Raw genomic sequence first — 26747 nt, 5'->3', positions numbered from 1 at the left:
TTAATTTGAACTCTTATAGAATTTATTAACAACACGCGGTTTTCCACCATTTAGACTGCAGTCGTTATTTATTTCAAAGGGTTCAAATCATGCAGCGTCACACTTGTTGAAGAAATGTAAGGGAGTGGGCCGCCATCTTGTGGTAAATATAAAAAGTGTGGAGCAGTTTCCCAAAGGGACACAAATTAATACATAAATAAATAACATATATTTAAACTTAAAACCTTAAGTGCAGTTGCTGCCTTTTAAAATATGTTGATGTTGGAAACGTCATATGAATGATCTTATACGCTTCATAAATGCAATATTCTACTCAAGTAGAGGCCATACAAATAAAGATGAGAGAGTGTGGCGCCTGTGGTGATCAGGTGGTGATAGGAGGAATTACGCCACTCGTCACTTCCTGGTTTCCAAGCGGAAACAGCGGAGTTTGTTTGGTTACTATGATACTTCCCATATGCTTCCACTGCAAAGATGGCGAAAACGGGATAGAAAGAATCTCTGAGAGTATCGTTGTGGAAAATCCCATCTCTCTTGTATATTTTCAGGGTTGTTTTGACAGCTGCAGTGTGTCACACTATGGCGGGTGTTGATGATGAGGAGTGCACGCTTGTAAGTCATGAAATACGGTCGCATAGCACTCATAATATTCATAATGCAGCTGAGCATGAACATGTTTTGTAGAAATACTTGTAGAAGGTATGGTGAAGAAATACCAATTAAAACAACATTCTCTCTGAAGCATTTGTTTCATACATTTTGATTAGAAAACGAAAAAAAGCCTGACATATGAAATAATAGTCCGAAAATTATATTTTTATTGGAACAGTTTATTGAGCCTTTAGGCAAACTATGTATAGAAAAGAAGAAACTTCGTGTGCTTCATGTTTTGTATCGTATTTGATGCACCAGTCTGTTATGGCTCATATATCTTGATAGAGAATATGGAGCTTATACTCAAAAAGGAAAATAACTTCCTCAGTTTTATTCCCAAACTGAGCAAAAATATGAAATTGGGAGCAGGTGTTGTTATTCATATGGCCAAAAGTAAGATGAAATTCTGATTGCTTGTATCAATGAGATCTTTATAACAGTATAGAAGGCTACTGACATTCTGTAAAATGCATATAAATATCAGTAGTGATTATATCACCCAATAACATGTTTTAGTAAGATGATATTAAAATGCTTCATTTTTATTATCAAAGCTCTGTAGTTTTTAGTGTGTTGGCAAAACATACTCTATAATGCAATGATAATTGAGAGATGAACACACATACGTTCCTCAAAAGCCTGACTGATCATATTTTATACTGACATTTTAATGATAAAAAAAGGATGTATGGATTATCAAGTAAACCTAAGTTGTTCATCTTGAAATATTAACAATATAAAAATTATTCCTTCATTTACTTTACTTTTTTTTTTTTTTTTTAAAGATTTCATTGAATAAATACACGTGAACCACGAGCTGAAGAGGGAAAATTGTACAATTATATTAAGAGGCTTTTACTTGTATAAATCAACGTATTAAACTATCAATCAGACGACAGGCGGCATATAGTAGTTTATATGGAATGGATTTTTCAGCAAAGTTTTGATTATGTTAATAAATTAGAGACCTTAGAAAATGATATATAAAATATAATACAGTATGCTTTATAATTAAGTTTGCTGTGTGCATTATATGTACAATTTTAGTAAATTGATAGGTAAGATTAGTTAAAATTGTGTTTAATAATATATGCTTTGTCGATATATTAGGACAATTAAAATGTAATGCATAGTAGGACTGAGCAAAATTCTGTTTTATTGTCATTGATTCAACTAATCAGCTTTGCATTAAAGTAAGCTGATATTTTCAGTTAACCCTGCTGAATTTATTGCCAATTTCAGGCCTTGATCTTATACTACTGCCAGGAAAAATACTCCAGTCATGTTGTAGATGTTTCCAGTGAAGCTCAACGGAAATTCAGTCATGATCCAATCTTCACATTCCTCCATGCTTATGGGCTGATCATGCAAGGTGAGGAAAACACACCGTTTACTATCTTTTTCAGTGATGGGGACAGTTAATTTTAAAAGTATACAATACAATATTGCTCTACTCCCTAAAAAAGTAGCTAATTGCGTTACTTAGTTACTTTTTTATGGAAAGTAGCCTAATGTCTACTGCATAAAAAAAAAAACAGTTTTATTTTTGGCAAATGTAAAAGCCAAAAATACAACTGACGCAGGTTGGTCATATTATAAGGGCAACATGGCAAATTTAGTATGTCCAGATTACATTTATATTACACATGTATACTAGATAGTACATAATTATTAGCGGTTGTGAAGTTATTACTTATTCAAAATAAGTACCTACTCAAGAGAGTATGTGATTTCGGACGCAGACTCTTACTTCAGCAAATTATGTTTAAAGTCATTTTTTCTTATTCGTATGGTTGAATGAAATAATCGATGGTCAGCAGTAAAGACATTGGTTAATAAAGTGAGATGAAATACATAAAGTATATTTGTGTTATTTAACATTTAATTATTGGAGATTTGCATAATATTCAGAGTTTGCATTTCACTGTTTGTATTCATTTGGAAGACTACTGAATCTGTTTTTGTGCAAGTCTGATCATGAGTAAATGCTTTCTCACATTTAGTCTAGAACTATAATAAGCATCATATTCACACACAAACGCCTCTGGACCTTTACTCCAGATTTCTCTCCACATGGGGACAGGAGAGCTGTTATAAATAAGAAAACAAAGTAATTTGTGTTACTTATTTGAAAGGTAACTCTGTTGTAAATTGAAAAGTAATGCGTTACTTGGAAAAAGTAATCTGATCATGTAACCCCCAAGATGTTTAATTGACATCTTGAGAAATGGTCTAATACCCTTTGCGTCTGTGTACCTTGTTATTTTATGGTTGCAGATCAAGTGTTAGATGCTATTCAGGAGCTGGAGCAACTGAAGGCGAGAGGAGACGTCTCTCTCTGTGTGCTCATGGCTATGGTTTATGCCCACAAGAAAAGATTAAATCCTGGTTGGTCGTTTGCATCTTGTTTCTTTAAAATCATTTGTGTTGCAATTTGCATACTGGGTTGAGAAGACACGAGAATGAATAAATAATGACTTGCCTGTAGACCGCGATGTCATCCAGGAGTTGGATGGAAGGGTGAAGGAGGAGAGGAAGACGGCGAGTCCTAAAGCTCTGTATTACGCTGGTATGCTACTGTGGCTTCTGGGTCGCAATGACAAAGCCAGAGAGTATGTGGACAGAATGATCAAGATCTCCAACGGCTCTAAAGAGGTGAACTTTTCGAATGTATCTGCCCAATAGATTTCTGCAGAGGGAGCTTTTCATGATGGGAAAAGCCTGATCAAGTTGCCAGTGTCATAGTGGTCAGTGGCATAAGTCTGATAGCAGGATGAAAATTATATGCAATAAGATGCATTTTGGGAGAAATTTGGTGATTATAAAACACTAAATGATGGATTAAGTAAAACTTCAGGGGGCCTAAAAATAAAACCATAAAAAAAACACACATATTTGTTACTTGAAATAAAATTACGGAAGCCCTGAACCGCAAAAAAAAAAAAAAAAAAAAAAAAAAACACCCCCCCCCCCAAAAAAAAAAACTAGCATTTCGAGATTAAAGTCGAAATATTTCGAGATTAAAGTCGAAACCGCAATGTAAAAAAAAAAAAAAAACAACAGCTAGCATTTCGAGATTAAAGTCGAAACATTTCGAGATTAAAGTCGAAACATTTCGAGATTAAAGTCGAAACATTTCGAGATTAAAGTCGAAACATTTCGAGATTAAAGTCGAAACATTTCGAGATTAAAGTCGAAACATTTCGAGATTAAAGTCGAAACATTTCGAGATTAAAGTCGAAACATTTCGAGAATAAAGTCGAAACATTTCGAGATTAAAGTCGAAACATTTCGAGATTAAAGTCGATACATTTCGAGATTAAAGTCGAAACATTTCGAGATTAAAGTCGATACATTTCGAGATTAAAGTCGAAACATTTAGAGATTAAAGTCGATACATTTCGAGATTAAAGTCGAAACATTTCGAGATTAAAGTCGATACATTTCGAGAATAAAGTCGTAACATTTCGAGATTAAAGTCGTAACATTTCGAGATTAAAGTCGAAACATTTCGAGATTAAAGTCGATACATTTCGAGATTAAAGTCGAAACATTTCGAGATTAAAGTCGATACATTTCGAGAATAAAGTCGTAACATTTCGAGATTAAAGTCGAAACATTTCGAGATTAAAGTCGTAACATTTCGAGATTAAAGTCGAAACATTTCGAGAATAAAGTCGTAACATTTCGAGATTAAAGTCGAAACATTTCGAGATTAAAGTCGAAACATTTCGAGAATAAAGTCGAAACATTTCGAGATTAAAGTCGAAACATTTCGAGATTAAAGTCGAAACATTTCGAGATTAAAGTCGAAACATTTCGAGAATAAAGTCGAAACATTTCGAGATTAAAGTCTGAACATTTCGAGATTAAAGTCGATACATTTCGAGATTAAAGTCGAAACATTTCGAGAATAAAGTCGAAACATTTCGAGAATAAAGTCGAAACATTTCGAGATTAAAGTCTGAACATTTCGAGATTAAAGTCGAAACATTTCGATAGTACGAGAATAGTCTTCCGTAGAAGTTGCGTGTGTGCTTGCCATTGTTTCACATTGCCGCACACACAGGCATTCATAATGGTGCATAGCGAGTGTTTCACACTGTGTGTGTGTGTGTTTTGTTTCAACAAAAGGAAATTCAACAGGTGCCAATCTACCAGCATTAGGCTACCATTATAGGACGTTATAAAATATACTGCGCCGGAATAGACTTTAGCCTATAGGAAAACCAACCCGGAAAACACTTTTCAGACTGGATGTAGATATCCAGCTTTATGGATGAATTAATGAATGAATGAGGGATTTATATAGCGCTTTCATATGTAAACTAGGCCTACACTCAAAAGCGCTTTACAATCATATCAGAGAATCTCTCCTCAACCACCATTAGTGGTTATTAAATCTGAGGAAATCACGGGATCTGGCCAAATGATTGGATACAGAATGATGCACTTAAAATGTATCCAGAACGTATTTACGGTGAAGAGGGAGACAGAACGGTTACCGTTGTGTTCTCGACCCAGATAGTGTTGCCTAGACGAGCACGAAAACACTTCAAAAACACTGCCACATAAAGTTTGGACCATTGTGATACCTACTCCGGCGGAGTCTGTGCTCTCGTCTATAGGCAAGTTACGCCATGGTAATTCTTGTTGGTAGATTAGCACCTGTGTAGAATTTTGTTGAAAGCCCAGATAACACACACACACACACGCTGAGCCAGTGGACGCACACTGTTATGAATGCACACACTTCTACAGAAGACTTTATTCTCGAAATGTTTCGACTTTAATCTCGAAATGTTTCGACTTTAATCTCGAAATGCTAATTTTTTTTTTTTTTTTTTTTTTTTTTTTTACAATGCGGTTTCGACTTTAATCTCGAAATGTTTCGACTTTAATCTCGAAATGCTAGTTTTTTGTTTTTTTTTACTGATTTTTTTTTGTTGTTGTTTTTTTACGTTGCGGTTCAGGGCTTCCGTATAAAATGAACGTTAACTGACATACAATAAAATGTCTTGATGTACTAAAATAACTAAAACTGAAATAAAATTTTATAAAAACTTTTTAGACATAAAATGAAACTTAAAAAAAAGTGTCACTTATTTAGCTGTTGGGATCATTGTTTTGTAGGGAATTGTTCTGAAAGGCTGGATTGATCTGCGATCGAATAAAGATGCTAAGAAGTCTGGGAAATACTTTGACGAGGCCCTGAAGGAGAAAAGTGACATTTTTGCTCTGATGGGGAAGGTAACTCTATTTCTGATGACCATTTAATAATTCAGCACACAGAAATATACAGATTGATGTTCACTTATAAGATGTGTGCACATTTTTGATTTTCATTTTTCAAGAGGTTTGCAACTTAAAGGTGACGTGTGTAATTTTTTTTAATGTTAAAATACATTTTATATACTATGTAGAATCAATTAAAAGTTAACATTCAGTGGCTGATGTCCTGAAAAATGTTAGAGTGAATCTCAGCATAATTTTACCACAAAATAAAAATAGAAACCTAAGAAATTAAATGATGCATTATGAAAAATGAATCCTGTTTTAGGATTTTTTTATACATTGTGACTATTTTCATTTTCATTTGTGCATAAATTAAAGCCAGTACAACAAATGCAATATTTTTTGCAAAAGGTTTTGTTTTGTAATGTTCTAATTGTGTCTTTCTGTCAGGTACAATATTATGAATTTCGTCAGAATTATTCTGGGGCTTTAGAGACCATTAACCAGGTGATTGTGAGTTACCCGTCCTTTCTACCTGCCCTGGTCAAGAAGATGAAGCTGCTGTTGACTCTACAGGACTGGGAACAAACTGTTGATGCCGCTCAGAGGTAAGACTCCATTCTTAACATCATAGATCTTCATGTTATTAGATGTTTTTGTTTTTTATGGTTCGGGTAATCTTCATGCTTTTTAAATACACTCCAAAAGCTCTCAAAGGCTTTCAGAGGTGAGAGCTGCATTCAAGTGCAAATGGAAATTAGATGAGATTCCACGGATCTGTACAGAGAGACTGGATCATTGTTTCTCTTACCCTGTAGGATGAGAGCCAGTGAGCGACAGAATAAAAGGGTCTTTTAGGCTGATCACTAAGAGCTGTACGAACAAACTCCACGGCGAGACCTCAAAGGGTCTGTGTGAAAACCAGTTCTCTCAGGTGGAGCTGGATTGTGTCAAGCTACTTTATGTTTTTGCTCTGAAATGGCTTAAAAGAGTGATTATGGTCCCTTTGAGTGAAAAATATTTCAACTAAACAGTCATTATAGCCAAATTTATCTAAATTTAGATACATTTGTAAGATTTATCTAAATGTTTAATGTAAGAAGTAAAACAATCAAGGCTTGTTTTCCACACTGTTTTCCAGTAAAATAATGAAAGAATGATATTTAATCATTTTCATTTAAATGCATGAATATAACAACAAGCAGTAATAAATGGCTATACTTACCTCGTATATTTTTATTAAATCATTTTAATACATAAAAATACCCTGCAAGAACATCCACACCTATTGTTTTGAGTGACATAAACAAACTGATTTGCTTTGAAATTATTCATTGAAATTGACAGTTTGAACTGATTCACAGAAATGAATTGCACTTAACAATTCTAACGCCAAAAATGTCTGTCAAAAGTTTTTTTTGTAACATGAAAACAATATAATGGATTTCTCCTGCAATTAAAACAGATGACAGGCACATCAGTCTGAATAAAGCAGATGCTGTGTGTGAGTTACTAAAAAGTTCCCTCAAATAAACATGCACCGATGTTTAACAATGTGGTGTTCATTTCAGAATAAAGTAATGATTATTATGGATATTCAAAATGTATATCTAAATGTTCAGTAAAATTTGCTTTAAATAAAGACATGGATGCATGTCTCAGAATATATGTTTTACACATAAACATACTTTAGTCTAAATTTCCTGATCTTCTCAATTTTCCAGGCTTCTCCAACGAGATAAAAATAACCTGGAGGCTCTGAGGATGCTGGCCCTTCACTCTCTCTGCAGGGAAGGCGACGTTGCAGAGGTATGACATTACTAACATACGTGTGTTTACATCTATTTTTTACAGTCTATGGTTTACACAGATCAAATGCCAGAAGCATCATTTATAGATAGTCTCAGTATGATTCACAAATGCCTATTCAGTGGATTGCAAATAAAAAGAGAGCATTGCTTTGAATTTTGTTCCTTTCTAGTTATCACATTTCAGTGGCTTAAGTCCTTCATAAAGGACACATTGCTCAGAAGAGTCGCGGTCAAGCCGCTGCATTCTGGATCATTTATAGGGGTTTGATTGCACGTGTTGGAAATCCAGCCAGAAGAGCATTGCAGTAGTCCATCCTAGAAATGACAATGGCCTGGAGTCCTGGACGAGAAGTTGTGTTGCATGCTCAGTTAAGAAGAGCCTGATCTTTCTGATGTTGCACAGTGCAAACCTGCATGATCATGCTGGTCTTTCAAGGTCAGCTGGTTCTTGGCCGAACTTGATGGGATTTTTGTTGATGAACCTAGCTGGATGATAAAGTTGTGCTGTACTGACAGGGTTTCTGGGAAGACGAGAAACTCTGTCTTTGCTCGGTTGAGTTGTAGGTGATGTTCTTTCATCCATGCCGAGATGTCGCCAGGCAGTCTGAGATCCGTGCAGCTACAATGGGATCGTCTGGTTGAAATGAAAATTAGAGCTGTGTCATCAGCATAGCAATGGTAGGAGAAACCACAAGCCTGTATAAATGGGTCCAAGTGATGTAGTGTATATGGAGAAGAGGAGAGGGCCGAGAACTGATACCTGAGGTACCCCGGTGATCAGGTGATGTGTTTTGGATGCCTCCCCTCTCCAGGCAACCTTGTACAACCTACCTGTGAGGTAATTTTTAAACCAGCAAAGTGGAGTTCCAGTAATGCCTGATGATTAACAGTGTCGAAAGCTGCAGATCTAGCAGAAAAAGAACTGATGATTTGGCATCAGCTTTTGCAATCCATAAAACTTCCGTAACCGACAGCAAAGCAGCCTCGGTTGAGTAAAACCTGATTGGTTATAGTCCAGCTGGTTCTGTGAAAGGAAAGATGATACCTGGTTGAAAACACCTCATTCAAGTGTTTTTGCTATGAATGGGAGGAGAGAGACAAGGCCTGTAACTTTCTAATAGTGAAGTGTTTAATGTAGGTTTTTGCTTGAATGCGGTGGGGAAAATGAAAGAGAAAGATGAAAGCAGAGACGGATACTTACTGAGGTATGATATAAATCAAGGTAATCACAAATGTGTGATTTTACTAATGCAGATTTAAGATTTAATTTGTAAACGATAAATCAGTCAACATTTGTGTATACCGTATTAACCATTTCATTTGTGAACCGTATTTTGTGAATTTGATTATGCATTAGGAAATACATTATATACAATGCCATTCAAATGTTTTGGGTCAGTTAGATAAAAAAAAAAAAAAAAAAAAATGAATACTTTTATTTCGACAAGAAGGCAATAAATTAAAAGTGACCGTAAAAACATAATACAAATAATTTTACAAAAGTTCTCTATTTTAAGTAAATGCTGTTCTTTTGAACCTTCTATTCATCAACAAGTCCTAAAAACATGATGTTTCATGGATTTCACATGATATTTAGCAGCACAAATCAGCATATTAGAATAATTTCAGAAGGATCATGTGACACTGAAGACTGGAGTAATGATGCTGAAAATTCAGCTTTGCATCAAAGGAATAAATGACATATTTAAAAAATATTTAAATAGAAAAGAATTATTTTAAATGGTAACAATATTTCACAGTTGTACTGATTTGACTGTATTTTTGATCAAATAAATGTAGCCTTTGTGGGTCGGTAAGATTCAAACATCTTGCCTACCTAGTAGTACATGTTTTTTTTTTGTTTTTTTTTTATGATTCTCATTCATTTTCTTTCTCTTTTTACAGTCTGTAAACCAACTATCAAATCTGATCAGTAATCTGGACATTCAAGAACTGAACAATCCGGAGCTCTTCTACAGGATGTCTTTAGCGTTCACTCGAGTGGTAATACTCAGATTAGAGACACTCAACTACACAAACAGATTAAAGTCATCACCGCTTAAGATTCAATTTCACTTGAATGTTAGAATCCTTTGAATCACACACCAGCTGGCTTTTGCCACATGCTGTTATATACACTTCATATAAATGTGATTCACTCCTATATATGACATTAGAGGGACATCTAAGGAGAAAAGACACACAAAGATTCACAATGGCAATGAAACGATTCACAATGACCTTCTGACATCTGGCATGTGTAGAAGTAAAACAATAATCAATGTACAATAGTACATTGTAAAGTGCTATAAATGCCTTATTCATTCAATAGGAAATAACGCATTTTGTGAAAAGTTCCTGTAGGACAAAATAAGTGATGCTGCAGGTAGATGTAATATTGTGAATATTTGATCACTCTGCAGTGTGGAAGAGCTGAGAAGATTCTTCAGCACACTCACAGGATGGTGGAGCGGGCGTTTACACAGGCCTCGGGCGACTCCGAGTTGGCCACAGAGATGGGCTACCAACTGGTTTTGCTGGGAAGGGTGAAAGAGGCCATGAAATGGTACAAGACAGCAATGACTCTCGATGAGAGCAGCGTCCCTGCTTTGATGGGTGAGAGCAGTTTGAAAATGTTAATAAATGCACATATTTGACTGTATATTCTATATTAATTTACAAAGTGGCAATTGTAAACAGCCTACACTTACACTAATGAACTATAAGTGGAATACATTTTTATTCAGATTTTAATTGAGTTGTTGAATCTTTTATCATTGCTGTTGCCATCATTTCATAAAAGCATCAAACCATCTATTAAAGAATGTTTCAACTTCTAATAACTTAATCAGAGGATTATCTAAGAAGATTAGTGTTAACTAAAACTTCTAAACACAGAATTCCTATGCAGTTTGGAAAAGTATGGGATTTGTCAGTCATTTGGGAGTCATTTCCATGTCTGGATAAGTATGGAAAAATATTTGTTTCCAGACTATTGACCCTATTCAGTTTTCTAAAATATATTTAAAAAAAAAAAAGTATCATAAAAGCAGAGTGTTTTCATGGCAAAGGTTTTGTTAATCACAATTGAATAAATTCAAGGCACACATTTTCATTATGCAAACTCTTTGTCTTTTACCATAAGCAAGTCTCTTTTGAACTTCACAGCAACAGATAAAGGATCTCAATCAGATTCTCAAACAATCTCAATCAGACTGTACTTTTTGTTGTACTTTCAACATCAAACCACAATTACAGTATCAAACCGATGTGTCAGAGTTGAATATATGCAGGTTATAAAGCGTTTTAGTTTTGTAAGCATGTCATCACTTCGAGAAAACCAATGAAAAAACCTGAGAAAATAAGAATATTTTCAGATGACTGTACTATATAACAAATGTAATGCTTTGTGAACTATTTATGTTAAATATGGTCTGAAAAGAGAGGTTTAGAAATTTGAGTCTGGAAAAGTATTAGAATGGAAAATGTGTAGGAAATAAATATGAATATCAGATAACTGATTTTTATTTAGTTTGAAGAGCTACAATTACCAAAACTGAAATAAAAATGAAAGCTAAATTGAAATATTCAAAAACGAATAAAATTTACAAAAGCACAGAACAAAATTACTACAATTATAATGAAATCTGAAAACATAAAAATAAAGCTAATTTAAAATATAAATAAATACTAGAATATTATATAAATAATACTAAAACATCTCTGTCTAGGATGCCTGACATATATATTTTTAAACGCTTAAAATGGATTACTAGAAAGAAAAGAGCATTGTTTTTGGTGTGTTGTTTGTGCAGGTATCATCAGGTGTCAGCTCATGGAGGGACACTTAGAGGATGCAGAACAGCAGCTGGAGTTCCTCACAGAGATCCAGCAGTCCATTGGCAAATCAGGGGTGAGAGACTATTTACATGAGATACTCTATACTCTCTTACTTTAAAAATCAACATGAGCTCTCGAACAATGTTGCACAGACTCTTTCCAGAATTCTCTTCCCAGAATGAAGTAAGAGATAAAGTGTTTTTTTTGTAGACTGTTTATCTTTTGACTCATATTCAACAGAGACCTGGTTTATTAATCCACTTATGCTGTGTTTACCTGTTAAAGTCATCCAAAGTACGTAACAGGCCCTGTTTACACAAACTGAGGCCCTTGTCGGGTAGTTTAGCACACATCTACACAAATGCACATCTGCTTAGCAAAAAACAGCTGCCATGTTGTATTTGTAGAAGAACAGAATTCAGTAAAAACGAAACAAAAACCCTTAAAAAAAACATTTCTCTTTTATTTTGAGCTTTAACTGAGCAATTAAACCGCACAAGACATTAGTGAACCGATGATTTAGCACATGACATATTAAAGCACATGCATTGTTTAACGTGTGTTTGTGTGTGTTAGGAGTTGCTGTATCTGCGAGCGCTGTTGGCTGTGAAAAAGCGTCGGCCCCCAGACGAGGCGACCAACTTGTTAAACGACACAGTGGACACACATTTCTCCGCCCTGCAGGGTCTGCCTCTCAGCATCGAGTACTTTGAGAAGCTCAACCCCAACTTCCTGCTCGAGATCGCCAAGGAATACCTGGCACTGTCTCCCGCCAAGGTCTTCCCTCCCATGCGCTGCCTAGCAAGCCATCAGAACACTAGTAGCTGTTTAGCAACTACCTTGCAAAGCAATACCAAACATTTCTATTAATTGCCTGTCAACCAATCAGAACACTCTAGTCACTGCCTTGCAAGGCAATAGCAACCACCCTTAACATGCCTAGCAACACCCTAGTGATCAGACAGAATAGCCTTCATTCGGAGTCTGTCATGATTCCGGTTCCTGTTGTAGTTTGTTGACTGATGATGTTCTCTCTGCAGCCTCCAGCTCCAGGTCAGCCTCCGTCACCTCAGCTGCAGCACTGCGCGTCTGTGCTGGACACAGTGGTGAAAGTGGTCCCTGGTCTGCTGCAGGCCGGCTTTCTAATGGCCAAAGTCCGATTTCAGTCAGGTGTGTGCATGTCTGATTGAGATTTTCTGATAAGTCTGATTTTATTGGTTTCTTTTATTTTACAAGCTGAAATCAAATGTCATGACTCCCAAGCTTTTCACTTCCAGGCAGATATTTTATTATCTTTGAGATACTGTTATAGCTTTTATATATATATATATATATATATATATACACATGTATATACATTTTTTAAATTAGTTTTTATTTTTGTATCTTCCGTTTTCAAATAGTTTTGTTGCGTTTTTCTAATTTTTATTAGTTGTTTTTGTTTTTTAAATATGTGTATATATTTTTTTAATCATTTTTAATTTGAGTTATTTTAGTACAAGTTAAACTAAATGGAAATGAGACATTTGGCAGCTAGCTAAAATAAATTAGGTTTAAGTTTTTTTTTCTTTTAACGTTTATTTTATTTCACTTAACAAACATTTTTTTTAATGTCATTTTGACATTATTGTTACATGACAAATAAGCAAATAATTTCCTTGAAAGTATCATTATCACAAAGAAAGAAAAAATTCATATACACAAATTGCAAAGTGTTTTATCCATCATCTGTGTTACTTGCTGGTTAATTTAAATTGAATAATAACTGTTACAGTAATTTTGGGTAAAAAAAAAAAAAAAAAAATGCTATGCAAAAATAATGTTACAATGCAAAAAATGGTCCTAAAAATCAGCTTAATAACTATTCTTCATGCAATATATGATTATTTTTTTCCTTTTTTGGTCAATTCACCCAGTTAGTCAGGCTTGTGCTCTCTTCATTTGTTGTCAAGTCAAGTAACCTTTATTTATATAGCACTTAATACAATACATTTTTCAAAGCAGCTTCACATTAATAACAGGAAAATAAAATTCAATGATTCAATGATGCAAACAGAAATAAATTATGCTGTTAAACAACAATAGTAAACAGTCGTTATTCAGTTGAAATCAGTTCAGTGTTGATTCATTTCGCTTCAGTAACTGTAAAGTACATCAATAATGAAATGAGTCCAGAAAACAGTGATGTCATCATCCAGCTAAGCCGAGTTGTCCTCCTGCAGGAGACATGGAGGCGGCCCACAGCAGTCTGCAGCATTGTTTGGATCAGAACCCGGCTCATGCTGATGCCCATCTCCTCATGGCTCAGATACATCTCATGCAGGGCAACTTCAAGCTCTCCTCCCAATCTCTGGAACTCTGCCTCAGCCACAACTTTGAGGTGACGCATCACCACTGCCAGCCATATTGGACTCTCTCAGTGCAGAGTCAAACCTGTTTAAATGTATCATTGGATTTGATGGGACTGAATATAAGGTCTATTTTTCTTAGATCCGCGAGCATCCTCTGTATCACCTGATAAAGGCTCAGGCGCAGAGGAAGATGGGGCAGCTTCAGGAGGCCATTCAGACGTTGCAGATGGCCATGAGTCTGTGCGCTGTGAAGAGAGCAGGCTCTTCAGCCAAAAGACAGAGTAAGAGAGTTGAGCTCAACTCGGCCGACTGCGTATCTGTGTTCCTGGAACTAGCTGAGGCTCTGTGGCTCAATGGAGAACAGGTTAGTGGACAACTTTGCACCAATGCTACATATTTCTATATATTCTAATCATTTGTTAACAAACATGTATTCATTACTTTAATGAGCTCATTGTTTCTGCCTTACATTAATACATTGTTTAAATTATTACATTATTAGCTAACTGTGTGATTTGTATATGTACATTTATGAACTGCATAACTTGGACACAGTCACGTCTTATAAAAGATAACTCTAAATTGTAATGTAGACATGCATTTTCTGTAAAGCTGCTTTGAAACAATTAGTATTGTGAAAAGCGCCAAACAAATAAATTGAATTGAATTGAATTGAACTTTACAATGATGTCTTTTGTACATCTGCTCATTATTATGCATGGTTTGTCAGTAAAAAATGTATATTATTTTGCTAGTACCTTGTTTTGGGGATTAAAAGTTGTTTTGACTTCCAGCACGAGGCAGCTAAAGTGATGCAAGATGCCATTAATGAGTTTACGGGCACTCCAGAGGAGCTTCGAGTCACTATAGCCAATGCAGACCTTGCTCTAATGCGAGGAGATACTGAACTGGCACTGAGCATGCTCAGAAACATCACGCCAGAGCAGCCATACTATGTACAGGCCAAAGAAAAAATGGCAGACATCTACCTGAACCACAGGAAAGAGAAACGGCTTTACGTGAGCTGCTATAGGTAACGCCTGAACATTTGTCAAATGTTCTCCTCATATTCACTACACGTATTATAGCTTACAGAATATGTTTTTCTCAGCATATAGGTGAATATCATTGAATCCTGTCCAGGTCACATTTTCCCCTAATATCTCTTGAACACCGCTAATTCATCAGAATAATGAATGTATTCTTAATATAGTATTTTATTGTAGTACAGTAACTCTCTACAGTAACTTTAATGTAGTACTCTCTCTCTCTCTCTCTCTCTCTCTCTCTCTCTATATATATATATATATGTACTGTATATATATATATTTTGGGAGGTTTTGCAAATATCTTCATGTTCCTAAAAATAGGCACCAGTATTTATCTTTAATATTTGATTTAGAGACCTGAATGAAATGCTGAACCTGCATTTTAATGCTCTGTGTTCTATTTTGGTCTATATAGTGTCTAAAATGAGGCCTTCAGCTCTTGAATGTTATTCACATGTGTTGACAGTTTTCAACAACAAGCTCGGATACAGCTGTGCAAACAATCATCAAACACTCATATACATACACGCTGGTCTTATTACTGTTGCATTACGCATTAACGTTTCCGTCTCATCAGGGATTTGGTGGACAAATTGCCGAGCCCTCATACCTTCCTGTTACTCGGTGATGCCTACATAAACATTCAGGAGGTGGGAGAGATTCTTGTCGTTTATTCTTTTGTTTACATTTGTGTGTTAGTGAAGATCTTTGTTTAGAAGCTCAGATATGTATTTCTTTTTTTTATAAGATGTCTGCCTCTATCACCACACAAATATTTACTTCACAGCGTAAACAGTGAATCCTTATCTAAAGAATGGAACCGGCGTTGAAATTCCAGATCCTGTTTTTTTTTTTAGGAACATTACGTGTTTTTTTTTACACTTTCATCAACAAATACTACATACGATGAACAGTGTAAAAAATAATATATACTAAATAACTTGTGATTTTTTTTTTGCATACAATTTTTATTTATTTATTTTGCATTATAGTAATGCGAATGGGAGGAAAATGTATTTCATTATCATGAAAATATTTAAGCAAATTAATATTTATATATTGAATACTGTTATATTTAAATGAAATATATATATTTTTTAAATGAGATTCACCAAAACATTCTGTCATGTCTGATGAGTCCTTCACTTTCATATAGGCATACTTTTTTTTTTTTTTTTTTTTTTCATTACATTGACATATGTGTCTGAAAATAATGTTTTCTGTCGACAGCCAGAGCTGGCTATTGAAGTATATGAACAGGCCTTAAAGAAAAACCCCAAAGATGGAGCTGTGGCCAGTAAGATTGGGAAAGCACTCGTCAAGACCCACAACTATGTAAAGGTAAGTGACGTTTTCAAAATGGAACCTCATTACACATCTGCTCATTGTGAGAGGAGTATTTCTGTTTTAAAATGCAAAAACAGCTCTTATTTGGATTTTGTCAATAAGAGTAAAACTAGCTTCTTTGATTATGGAGTTTTACCATATATCTTTTCCCTTCCCAGGCAATTAACTATTACGAGGCAGCGCTGAAGAGCGGGCAGCAGAGTTTCCTGCGTTATGACCTGGCCGACCTGCTCATGAAGCTCAGACAGTATGAACGCTGTGAAAAAATCTTGCAAGAGGCTCTCACACATGATCCTGGTGAGAAATATCTCAGAAATTAAGTTATTGTAAAATGGCAACATCTCAGGTCAGGTACCCTGGAAAAGAGATTTAATTTTTTTTATTAGCACATTAAACTCAAAATGACCAAAAAGTGCTGTTTTAGATTAATGGAGATTTTAGCTTGTTTAGATTTGGCAGTCATCAAACACAGATATCTGATCAGGAATAAAACCTGTGTTTAAGCAATAAAAAGTAATATTGCATTTGCATGTCTTCTGGGTATTTTTACTCGGATATTTTACTACATTTACTGCATTTCTCAAGCCTTAGAAATGCTGAATTATTAGTTTGAGGGTGTGTATTCAGCAACCTGTTACACAACTTACAAATGAAATTGGGATTGTCAGAAAAGTCCTTTGGGTGTGTCATGGGAGAGCATGGGTGTGCACTTTTGATTAATGATTGGAAGGTGGTTCAGCTTAATATAATTTAAAATCCAATTCTTGTGTAGTGCACAATGCAGTTGCTCTTTTTCATGTGTGATCAATGACGTCTTTCTGTCTTTGTTTTTCAGTGAATGAGCTGTTGTTACTTACCGAAGACTGTCGTTATCTTGTGCTTCTCGCCAAGGTTCAGAGCAAAGTCAATAAAAATGACGAAGCGTTACTGTCCCTACAGAGAGTGAGTTGAATGTCCTTTCCTCTGAAACGGTGTCGTTATTGTTAACTAAAACTATTACTAATCATTTTCGGTAATGTAAATAAAGCTTAAATAAAATGTAAATATTAGATGAAACACCAAGAAATGATTCCTTTTAATAAATAGATAAGTTAAAGTACTAAAATGACTAAAACTGAAATAAAAATAAAGCTATATAGAAGTTAGAATAGAAAAACAAAAAAACTAATAAAAATGATAAATCACAAAATTACTAAAACCTTAAAATATAAAAATAAAAGCTAATTCAAAATATTGATAAATATGAAAATCACACTGTTCTGAAAGCTTTCAACAGCCCACCTTAAATCCACAAGACCAATTTACAATTTCATGTTTCACGTACATTTCAACTCTGTAACTCTGTCGAAAGGTCTTGGAAGGTGAGTAAATAATGACAGAATGTCAATTTCGAGGTGAAGTGTTTCTTTAATTTCATGCCCAAAGCAATTGATTGAATCGTTGTGAAATTGTGCTTGGTGCTCAGGCGAGAGATGTGCAGGCGAAGGTTCTGAAGCGTGTTCAGCTGGAGCAGCCCGACTCGGTGCCCGCGCAGAAGCAGCTCGCCGCAGAGATCTGTGCTGAGATCGCCAAACACTGCAGCAGCCAGCGCGGCTACGAGCGGGCCGTCAAGTTTTACAAAGAGGCGCTTGTGTACTGTGAAAGTGACAGCAAGGTCAGTGTGGCCCGGATCAGTGAGTCCAGTGTGTTCCTCTGCAGCTGGATGGGTCCAGCCGAGCCTGGAGACGTCTGTCAGTGTGTGTGTGTGTGTGTGTGTGGTGCTGCATTTGAACACGGCACAGGCCTTCATTTGCACTGCAAACCATCACCAATCAATCACCACATAGACCATGTTAAAAATGTGCTCCTGGTATTTGCAACATGTAATGTAGAAAACAAATGTATATATTATATATTATTAAATGACTTCATTTTTTTATATATATATTATTGTTGGATAATCCAAGGAATTACAAATGAAAGGTGCTAATTCAGTTCTGTTTTAATCAACTACATTAAACACCAAAATGATATAACAAATAATGTTATTTATTTATTTACTGTTTATTTATTATTTATATTACAGCAATATTTTTTTAAAATTTACTTGAAAATAAATAATATTTAAGATTCCAATTTTTCCATTTAAACATTTTTTGAGATCATGAGAAACATCAGTCAAATGTGGTAATGTGTAATTGGCAGCACACTTTTTTTATGGTTAATGAATAAAAGACTGAGCCTAGACTTCTTCCCAGAATGTCTCGAGGACATTTGCCTTGCACTGTATATGGTTTTGCAGTTTTTAAATGCATGCATTACTGCATAAAAAAATGCGAAACAAACTTTCGAAACTGTCCGTCTCGAACGGCTGTGAAAGTAAATGTGTGTGTTTGTGTGTTTAATCAGGTGATGCTGGAGTTGGCTCAGCTGTATCTTACCCTGGATGATGTCGAGGCCTGTCAACAGCAGTGCAGTGCCATTCTGAAGAACGATCCGGTCAACGAGTCCGCCACACTGGTCAGTTTCCCTAAGCAGATAGCCCTCTCTCATAACCTCACCACTGTGGACCAATCAGATGAATCCAGAGGCAGAATAAACATCTCGAGGGTGTAGAGTTCTGGAGGGAAAATTCTTATTTGTTTTCTCTATAGAGAAATTGATGTTTAAATAAACAAACCTTTCAAGTCAGCCTCTAAAGATGCCACAAGACAAAAAAAATTCAAACAAGTTTTTGTTTTAAAGTTCAGTTCTGTTCATTTTACACCAAAACAGTCTTTTATCATTTTCAAACGTTTTTTTTATTTTTATATAGTTTTGGCATTTGGTGATAGTCTCTTCTCCGTGTTGGTTGTTAGATGATGGCAGACCTCATGTTCCGGAAGCAGGACTATGAACAGGCTGTATTTCACTTCCAGCAGCTCTTGGAGAAGAAACCAGGTGTGTCATTCATCTCCTGAGTTTTCAAACGGCAGCAGCCCCCCAGCTTTCCCTCCATACACTCATAAGAACCGCAGAGCAAACCCAAGAAACCAGGAAGCTCTAATGAACTCATTTGATCTCTTCCTCCAGACAACTACCCAACGCTGTCCCGCCTCATTGATCTGCTGCGCAGAGCCGGCAAACTGGAGGAGGTTCCAAGATTCCTTGAGATGGCAGAGAAACACTCATCGAGGGCCAAGTTTGACCCTGGATACAACTACTGCAAAGGGCTCTACCTTTGGTAAGATTATAAAAGGGGGGGGGGGGACAAAGGGGTTCATGAGTTGATGAAATGAATGAAAACATAAAATTAAAATAAATAATTAATTAAAATAAAACACATTTTGTTTACCTGCATGACCATAAAATGACATCAGAGAACCATGAACATGTGAATGTGTTGTTAAATTATTGAGATATTAACTTAAAATCTCAGGGGTAAGTTAATATTTTGGCAAAGGGGACAGTGTTATATACACTGTTCAAAAGTCTGGGGTCAGTTGGGGTCATTTTTTTGTATAAATTAATACTTTTATTTAGAAAATATGCATTTAACCCTAATGCTGTGTTGAAAACCCTGTAACAAAGTGGAAATAAATCCCCAAAAAGTACACAAATTATCCCGAAATATTTGGGAAGTAGTTATACCGTGTGAGCAAAGTCAGTTTTAGTTCAATGCAATAACATTAACAAATGGAAATCCTCTTCGGGTCAAAATGACCTGAACACAACATTAGGGTTAAATTAATAAAAAAAATAAGTTTATTGTTATTGTTACAAAAGATTTCTATTTCAAATAAATGCTATTCTTTTGAACTTTCTATTCATCAAAGAATCCTGAATAAATGTATCCACGGTTTCCACAAAAATGTGAAGCAGCGTATATGGATTGATAATATTAAGAAATGTTTCTTGAGCAGCAAACCAGCATATTAGAATGATTTCTGAATGATCATGTGTCTGAAGACTGGAGTAATGATGCTGAAAATTCAACTTTTCATCACATCACATTACATTTTAAAATGTAACAAAACAACCTTAGCTTTTGATTGCTGAATTGAATACAATAGGAATTATGTTCTTGTTATCCACTAGTGTTCATCAAGCAAATAGAGAGAATCTCATGAAAACATGTCCAGGTCACATTTCACTCTAAAGTAGGGGTGAATTCAGGTTGATTGGGACAGTTTTACCCAGTCATCTCAATGGCAAAAGTGTCCCAATCAACCTGAATTTACCCTAATTCTGTAAAAAAAAAAAGAAGTTTTATTTGATATGAACATGAATATGGATCTTCTGCTTCTCAAAGGTACACTGGTGAACCGAACGATGGGTTGCGTCACTTTAACAAAGCCCGGAAGGACAACGACTGGGGCCAGAATGCAGTGTACAACATGATTGAGATTTGCCTCAACCCTGACAATGAGACGATTGGAGGAGAGGTGTTCGAGAACCTGGACGAAGACATGGGGTGGGTCCAACATTTATAGAGCCATGTGAGAAATACATTTCAATATAAAGGTTGCCTGAATTGGTATGATTTTAATTTGAATTAAAGCTGCAAGCAGCATTTAGCGGTGTTCAAGCAGTTAAAGCCTTTAAGGCCGTTACATTAAGTTTTATTTAGCATACATTTAAACACTGACATAATAGGTGGAAAACACCATTTACAGCCAAAACAGGCAATTTACCATAGGAAATATATGGTTTTAAAACTTTTTAATAGTTATAGCGCCACCTATGGTCCGATCTCCATAAAACTTTGCATGCTTGTTATTGATGTAATTATTGATCTAGAGAGTCCAGAGAATAGGCCTAGACTGGTTTGGTTCCGATCGGGCGAAAAACCAGGGACTAGTTCGCAAAAGTAGGTTTTGGACAAAATTCGACATAGCAGAATTTTTTTTGAGTCAAGGATCACAGTGGTGTAAAAAGCTTGAGGCTAGGACCAACGGTCTAGGAGTTATGAGCAATTTAGTACTTTCTGTTGCTGTAGCGCCACCTATGGGCCAATCAGGCCATACTCTGATAGGTTCTCCCCAAAAGTGTGGCCTACCATCTGGCCGAGTTTCAAGTCTCTAGGCCTTACGGTTTGGGCTGCACGTTTAAAAAAAAAAAAAAAAAGCAATTACAATAGGTTTTCAGCACTTCGTGCTTGAACACCTATTTAATACTTAGTTCACAATAAAGTCCACTTTAAAAACAAAGTTTTTATATACACACTCTTTAGCCTTTAAAAGTGGGCTCAGATGTCAGTCCAAATCAACCAAATAAAAAAAAATCAACCCGGGGCAACAGCTTAAAAGTGGTCCAATTGCGTGGGAAATCTGCAGACTTGACAACACTGACTCAGAATATATTTACACTGTTAACATCCGTTAATCACAAGTTATCCGTGCTAAATGCAGGTAAATGGGGTCCGTCAAACTACATTTTAAGGCAGCAGTGTTATTAGTATAATTAATATACTGTTATTGTTTTTATTTATACATTTAATAATCATTTATATTTTCCATTTTAATTTTAAAGTTTTAGTAATTGTGTTTTTATTTATTATTGTTATTAACATTTTTTAAATATGGCAATATAATTTTGACGTCATCGCATTTGTATTGAAAGCAGTAGTCTAGTCTCAACAGCAGGGAAAGACTACCTACTTATCTGTCAATCATTCATTGCACTAAAACAAGGGTTTAAAGCTTTGCCAATAATATAGAAAAGAAAATTAACACTGATCTCAAATTTGGAATTGTTCATTGTCACGTTTAACATCACTAGTTTTTCTTTATTTGGTAACATACAGTTACACAGATCAGTTAAAGTGTAACTCCACCGATTTTTAACATGCTTTGTATTGTTACAGTGTCTGTAGTACACCAGGGAACAATACAAGTTGGCACCATTATGACTAAAAGTTTGCTAAGAAGTATTTCCTACTCAAGCAAGGCACTATTTGACTCTGGTCAAGCCTATCCAATAGGAGCAGACTGGGAATGGCCTTGGAAGGCAACATGACCAGTGCATTATGGGTTTTCCTACTTATTTAGCAAAAGGGAATATAGCCATTTGCTATGTTTTCTCTAGTCAGGAGGTTTTTTTTGCCTTTCTGTAGCATAGACAGCCAAGTTTTATTGAAAGCCTACTTTCCCAGTGGTGAATTACCCGTTTAAAATGGCTGCTTAAAGTGGTCATGAACTGGCATTTTTTTATATTGTTGTCTGAGGTCAACTTATGACGTTCGCTTGGTTTTTACATTCAAAAACATCAAAATGAATAAGTAACAGGCTATTTTCCACCCTAGTTTTGAGCCTAGCTCAAAAACGCTCGGTTTTTATGGGCGTGTCGCATTGAAGACTTGGAAGTAAACGCCCACTGCTGTGAGTGGATAACAGTTTTGCATATTATAATGAGTTTCAACTCACTCGTCAGTACACGTGGGGGAAATTGTTTTGAAAACTTCCAATGTTGTAAAATGGCAACCGGAATGATTCACCCATACATGTTCGACCCAGAGTCCGATCCCGAATCGCAGGACAATGAACCAACAACACCTCAAATACAACGGATACTTCAGCCTGTGACAGCGTGGTAAGTTATTGTTAATTGTTTATGCTACTAGCTCGATCCGGTTTGCCATCACGAGGTAGGCCTATGTTATTTAGCTATGCGTGTAATGCGCGAATCGGTGGGCGGGGCTAAACCGGCCGTGTTGAAGTAGGCGTTGATCTTCTTCTGCGGGGGTGGTGTTTTATCCTCTTTGTGTTCATAGTTCCCCACTTTGAAAAACGAGTCGTTTGCTGAGCCTGGTGTCAATAAAAGCTTTTATTGGACTAACAAGGACGTTTTCAGTTCTGAAACTTACCTCTTAGATGTCAAAAGCTCAAGGAAAATTTGATTTCTCAGTTCATCACCCCTTTAAATAAAATACCAATGAGTATTCCACTCGAAACGTCCACAAGTGTCACAGGAGATACATTTGAGATGCATGTTCCTGCCAAGTGAAAACGGTGATCAGTTCACCTGAGACCGATCTTAATCCCAGGTGCCTCAGACCATCTTCACCTCACCAATATATCTTTTATTCTGCAGAAGCTGTTAATGAGTTTTATTCAGTCTTACTAATGATGCATTTCATTTGTTTGGAGTTCAGGAACTCTACAGAGAAGCAGGAGTCCGAGCAGCTGGCCGTGAGAACAGCGGAGAAGCTCTTGAAGGAGCTGAAGCCACAAACCCCAGCGGGACACGTTCAGCTGCGCATCCTGGAGAACTACTGCTATCTGGCCACCAAGCAGAAAGCCAACGTGGAAAGAGCTCTCAACGTCTTCATCGAGACCGCAAACAGTGAGGTGTGTGGGCATCACATGACGGATGTTGAATACACACACCCACTCAAGCACAGCCCTTTTGTATATGCATGCATCGCACCTTCAAGGCAAACTTACACTAAGTGGTTTGTACAGTGAATTTTACTTTTCGAAATACAAGTCCTGGAAAATCCTTGAAATCAGCCATATTTAAGACAAGGTACTTGAAAAGTGCTTGAATTATTGAAAGACAGAACAATTTTATTGATAAAACAATCTTTTCACACAAAATGAATGCTGTAGCCCGTCTAATACAGATATACTGTAGAGCCATTTTACATGGCTATGAGCGTGATATTGCTCATATAAATAGCCAAGTATATGTTACAGCTTCCATTCTTCAGGTCAATCATGTATTCATGGAAATAAATCAGTTTGAATAAGGAAAGCGATCCTTTCAATGATTAAAGTTTCCACAGTCATTGCATGTGCTGCACTTTATCATTTGTACCATTTTGTATTATTAGATTATTTTTATTTATCTATTTACCTTTTTTAGAATTAAAAATATAATAAAGATATTGTTTGATAAGTGAGATCTCAGTCCTTGAAAACCAAGAAAGTAGTGCTTGAAAATGCCTTGAAAGTCCAGGAATTTGAGTTTACAGTATCTGTACGAACTGTCTAACGTTCAGAACTTATATTTAGCAATGAAGCATTAATTGACCAAAAGTCACAGTAAAGATAAAATATGTCTATTTCAAATACAGCAAATGCTGTTCTTTTGAACTTTCTACTTGCGTCTTTCAGTGCAAAAACCTGTTCTGTGTGAATGACCCCTAAGAAATGTTTATAGCCACAGATATGAGGTGAATCCTCTTCCCTCATTTACTCAACTAACTACCCCAGGAAATCTGTTTGTTCTGTGCAGAAAGATCATGTTCCTGCGCTGCTGGCCATGGCCACTGCCTACATGATCCTGAAGCAAACGCCTCGAGCCCGGAATCAGCTCAAACGCATTGCCAAGATGAACTGGAACATCATTGATGCGGATGAGTTTGAAAAGAGCTGGCTACTCCTGGCCGACATCTACATCCAGTCGGGAAAATATGACATGGCCGGAGAGCTACTGAAGAGGTGCCTACGCCACAACAAGGTGCCGTTTTTTTGTTTTTTTTTTAGCACAGTATATACATTTTTTGTTGGAAATTCAACTGAAAAATTATGAAATATTAGAACATTTAAATCCAAACATGTGGTAAAATGGCTCTTTTTAAATGATCCAGTGAAATAAATCTTTTCACTGCAAAAAATTATGTTCTTCCTCAGTATTTTTTTGTCTTATCTACCAGTATAAATATCGAAACACTCTTAAAGGTGAACTAAGTAACTTTTTTACCTTAACCGAACAGCTTTGGAGTCATTGTAATGTTTATATGACTGATTTCGTGTTGAATGGTGGTCGTCTCGCACCCCCGTGGTGCCTGTGAGCCGCAAAACCACCCTTGCAACTTTGGGCCGGCGAGCCGCCGGCCTCAGGGTTAGAAAGTATCGTGTGATATCAGGTCTCGCGAGGTAACGAATTGCTTTACGGCAAAAAACAGATCTGATAAAATTCTGATAAAATGAGCATCAAACAGAAATAACCCGGCGCCGTATACATGTGGTGTTCCAGGCGCACATACAATACAGACTTCCGACAGTTAAACAGGGCGCGCGCGCAGCTCTTAAAGGGGCCATACCTTATTTCCACTCGTTACAGCGTCCATCCTACTGAACAGGTACCGGTGTACAGGGAGAGGGGATCCGGCCGTGAGTGCGAGTCATCTCTGCGTGAGTGCTATTCACGACAGTACAAGTACTCCACAGCGACTCTAGGGGTCGCTGTTTGACAAAAACGGAATTCCTACTTAGTGCTGCTTTAAATCAAGATACATTTATTTGAGATGCTACATGACGTAAGATATTAAGTCTAATTTTCTCAAAAATAATCAAAATTAGGTGGGTTTTTGCTGAAAACAAGAAAAAATATCTGCCAATAGGATAATAAAAATAAGCTTGTTTGCTTTGAATTCATGACATGAACATGAACTCACTTAATTCTGATACATTTTCAGTGTTTATTTTTAACTTGATGGCCAAAAGACAAAAGTGTGCTGAACCTCTAGAACATCATAACTTGCAGGCAAACTCTACATTTGACATAACGGAATATCCAAAATAATAAATAACACTGATGTCAATAACAGACTGATATTGTATCCTGTTTTACAATAGTCCTGCTGCAAGGCGTATGAGTACATGGGTTACATTATGGAGAAGGAGCAGTCGTTCAGAGATGCTGCCATGAATTATGAATTGGCCTGGAAGTACAGCAATCAAACCAACCCAACTATCGGTAAGATTAAAGCACCTTCCGTGTGTGTGTGTGTGTGTGTGTGTGTGTGCGCACATCCCTCATTGACATCAGCCTCCTGTTTGTTTAACAGGCTACAAGCTTGCGTTCAATTACCTGAAGGCCAAAAGACACGTGGATGCTATAGATGTGTGTCATAAAGTGAGTACGCAATTTGAATTTCTAAAGGAAATACTGTTCTGAGACTTAATAATTCTGGCATCATAGATCACAGACAGACTCCCTCTAATTTGGGATCATTTTTGCAAGGGTTACAAAGTATATTTGCTTTGCTAAATATATTTTGCTTTGAATCTTGAAATATTGTGAATAACTTCAGAGCATTTTGATATGGTTCATGCATCGTTTTGAACCTTTTTTTTTTATATATGTCTATGGAAAATGAATAGGAAAATGACTTACAAAAGCCAAGGCTGCTGCAAAAGTGGACAGTCACTCACTGTTGTGATTCATATGCAAATATGATTAATCCTTTTGCATCTTTTGCATCTGTGTTTGTATGAATGTCTCACACCCTCAGGTTTTAGACGCACATCCCAACTATCCACGGATCAGAAAGGACATCTTGGACAAAGCGAGAGTGGCTTTAAGATCATGACATATTGAGCGGTGTGCTGTTGCTCAATCCTGATTTCATCTATAATTTCATATACATGCACTTTATAAGAAATGTTTTGATATGTCTACATCCAGTGTTAATTGAGAATTAAAACAAGCATTGATAATGATGCAATATTTTCCATTATGTACACAGAAACAAATAAACATTTCAAAACACT

At 36.2% G+C, this 26747-nt stretch overlaps 1 protein-coding gene across 2 annotated transcripts; it reads left to right on the top strand.

Annotated features, from left to right (window-relative positions):
- Nucleotides 1-497: 497 nt before the first annotated feature.
- Nucleotides 498-26747, top strand: ttc21b (tetratricopeptide repeat domain 21B). 2 transcript variants are annotated; one of them, XM_056236122.1, is made up of 29 exons: nt 498-612; nt 1897-2026; nt 2932-3042; nt 3143-3309; nt 5788-5904; nt 6340-6497; nt 7614-7698; nt 9606-9704; nt 10124-10316; nt 11516-11613; nt 12117-12317; nt 12581-12710; nt 13763-13920; nt 14031-14255; nt 14686-14924; nt 15518-15590; nt 16171-16281; nt 16446-16584; nt 17123-17229; nt 17753-17941; nt 18676-18786; nt 19125-19206; nt 19339-19489; nt 20558-20719; nt 23399-23594; nt 24484-24708; nt 25830-25950; nt 26042-26109; nt 26489-26747. In XM_056236122.1, exons 1-29 carry the CDS (start codon nt 580-582, stop codon nt 26564-26566), a joined length of 3957 nt encoding a protein of 1318 aa, XP_056092097.1. In that variant the 5' UTR covers nt 498-579; the 3' UTR covers nt 26567-26747. The 2 variants fall into 2 exon arrangements, with proteins under 2 accessions (XP_056092097.1, XP_056092098.1); XM_056236123.1 differs by lacking the exons at nt 498-612; nt 1897-2026; nt 2932-3042; ... (1 more) ...; nt 5788-5904; nt 6340-6497 and adding an exon at nt 6744-6823.

Source organism: Rhinichthys klamathensis, unplaced genomic scaffold (genome assembly GCF_029890125.1).
Source record: "Rhinichthys klamathensis goyatoka isolate OS25496 unplaced genomic scaffold, OSU_Roscu_1.1 h1tg000439l_1, whole genome shotgun sequence".
In the NCBI taxonomy this organism is placed as follows: domain Eukaryota; kingdom Metazoa; phylum Chordata; class Actinopteri; order Cypriniformes; family Leuciscidae; genus Rhinichthys; species Rhinichthys klamathensis.
This window is presented reverse-complemented; position numbering and strand designations above follow the sequence as displayed.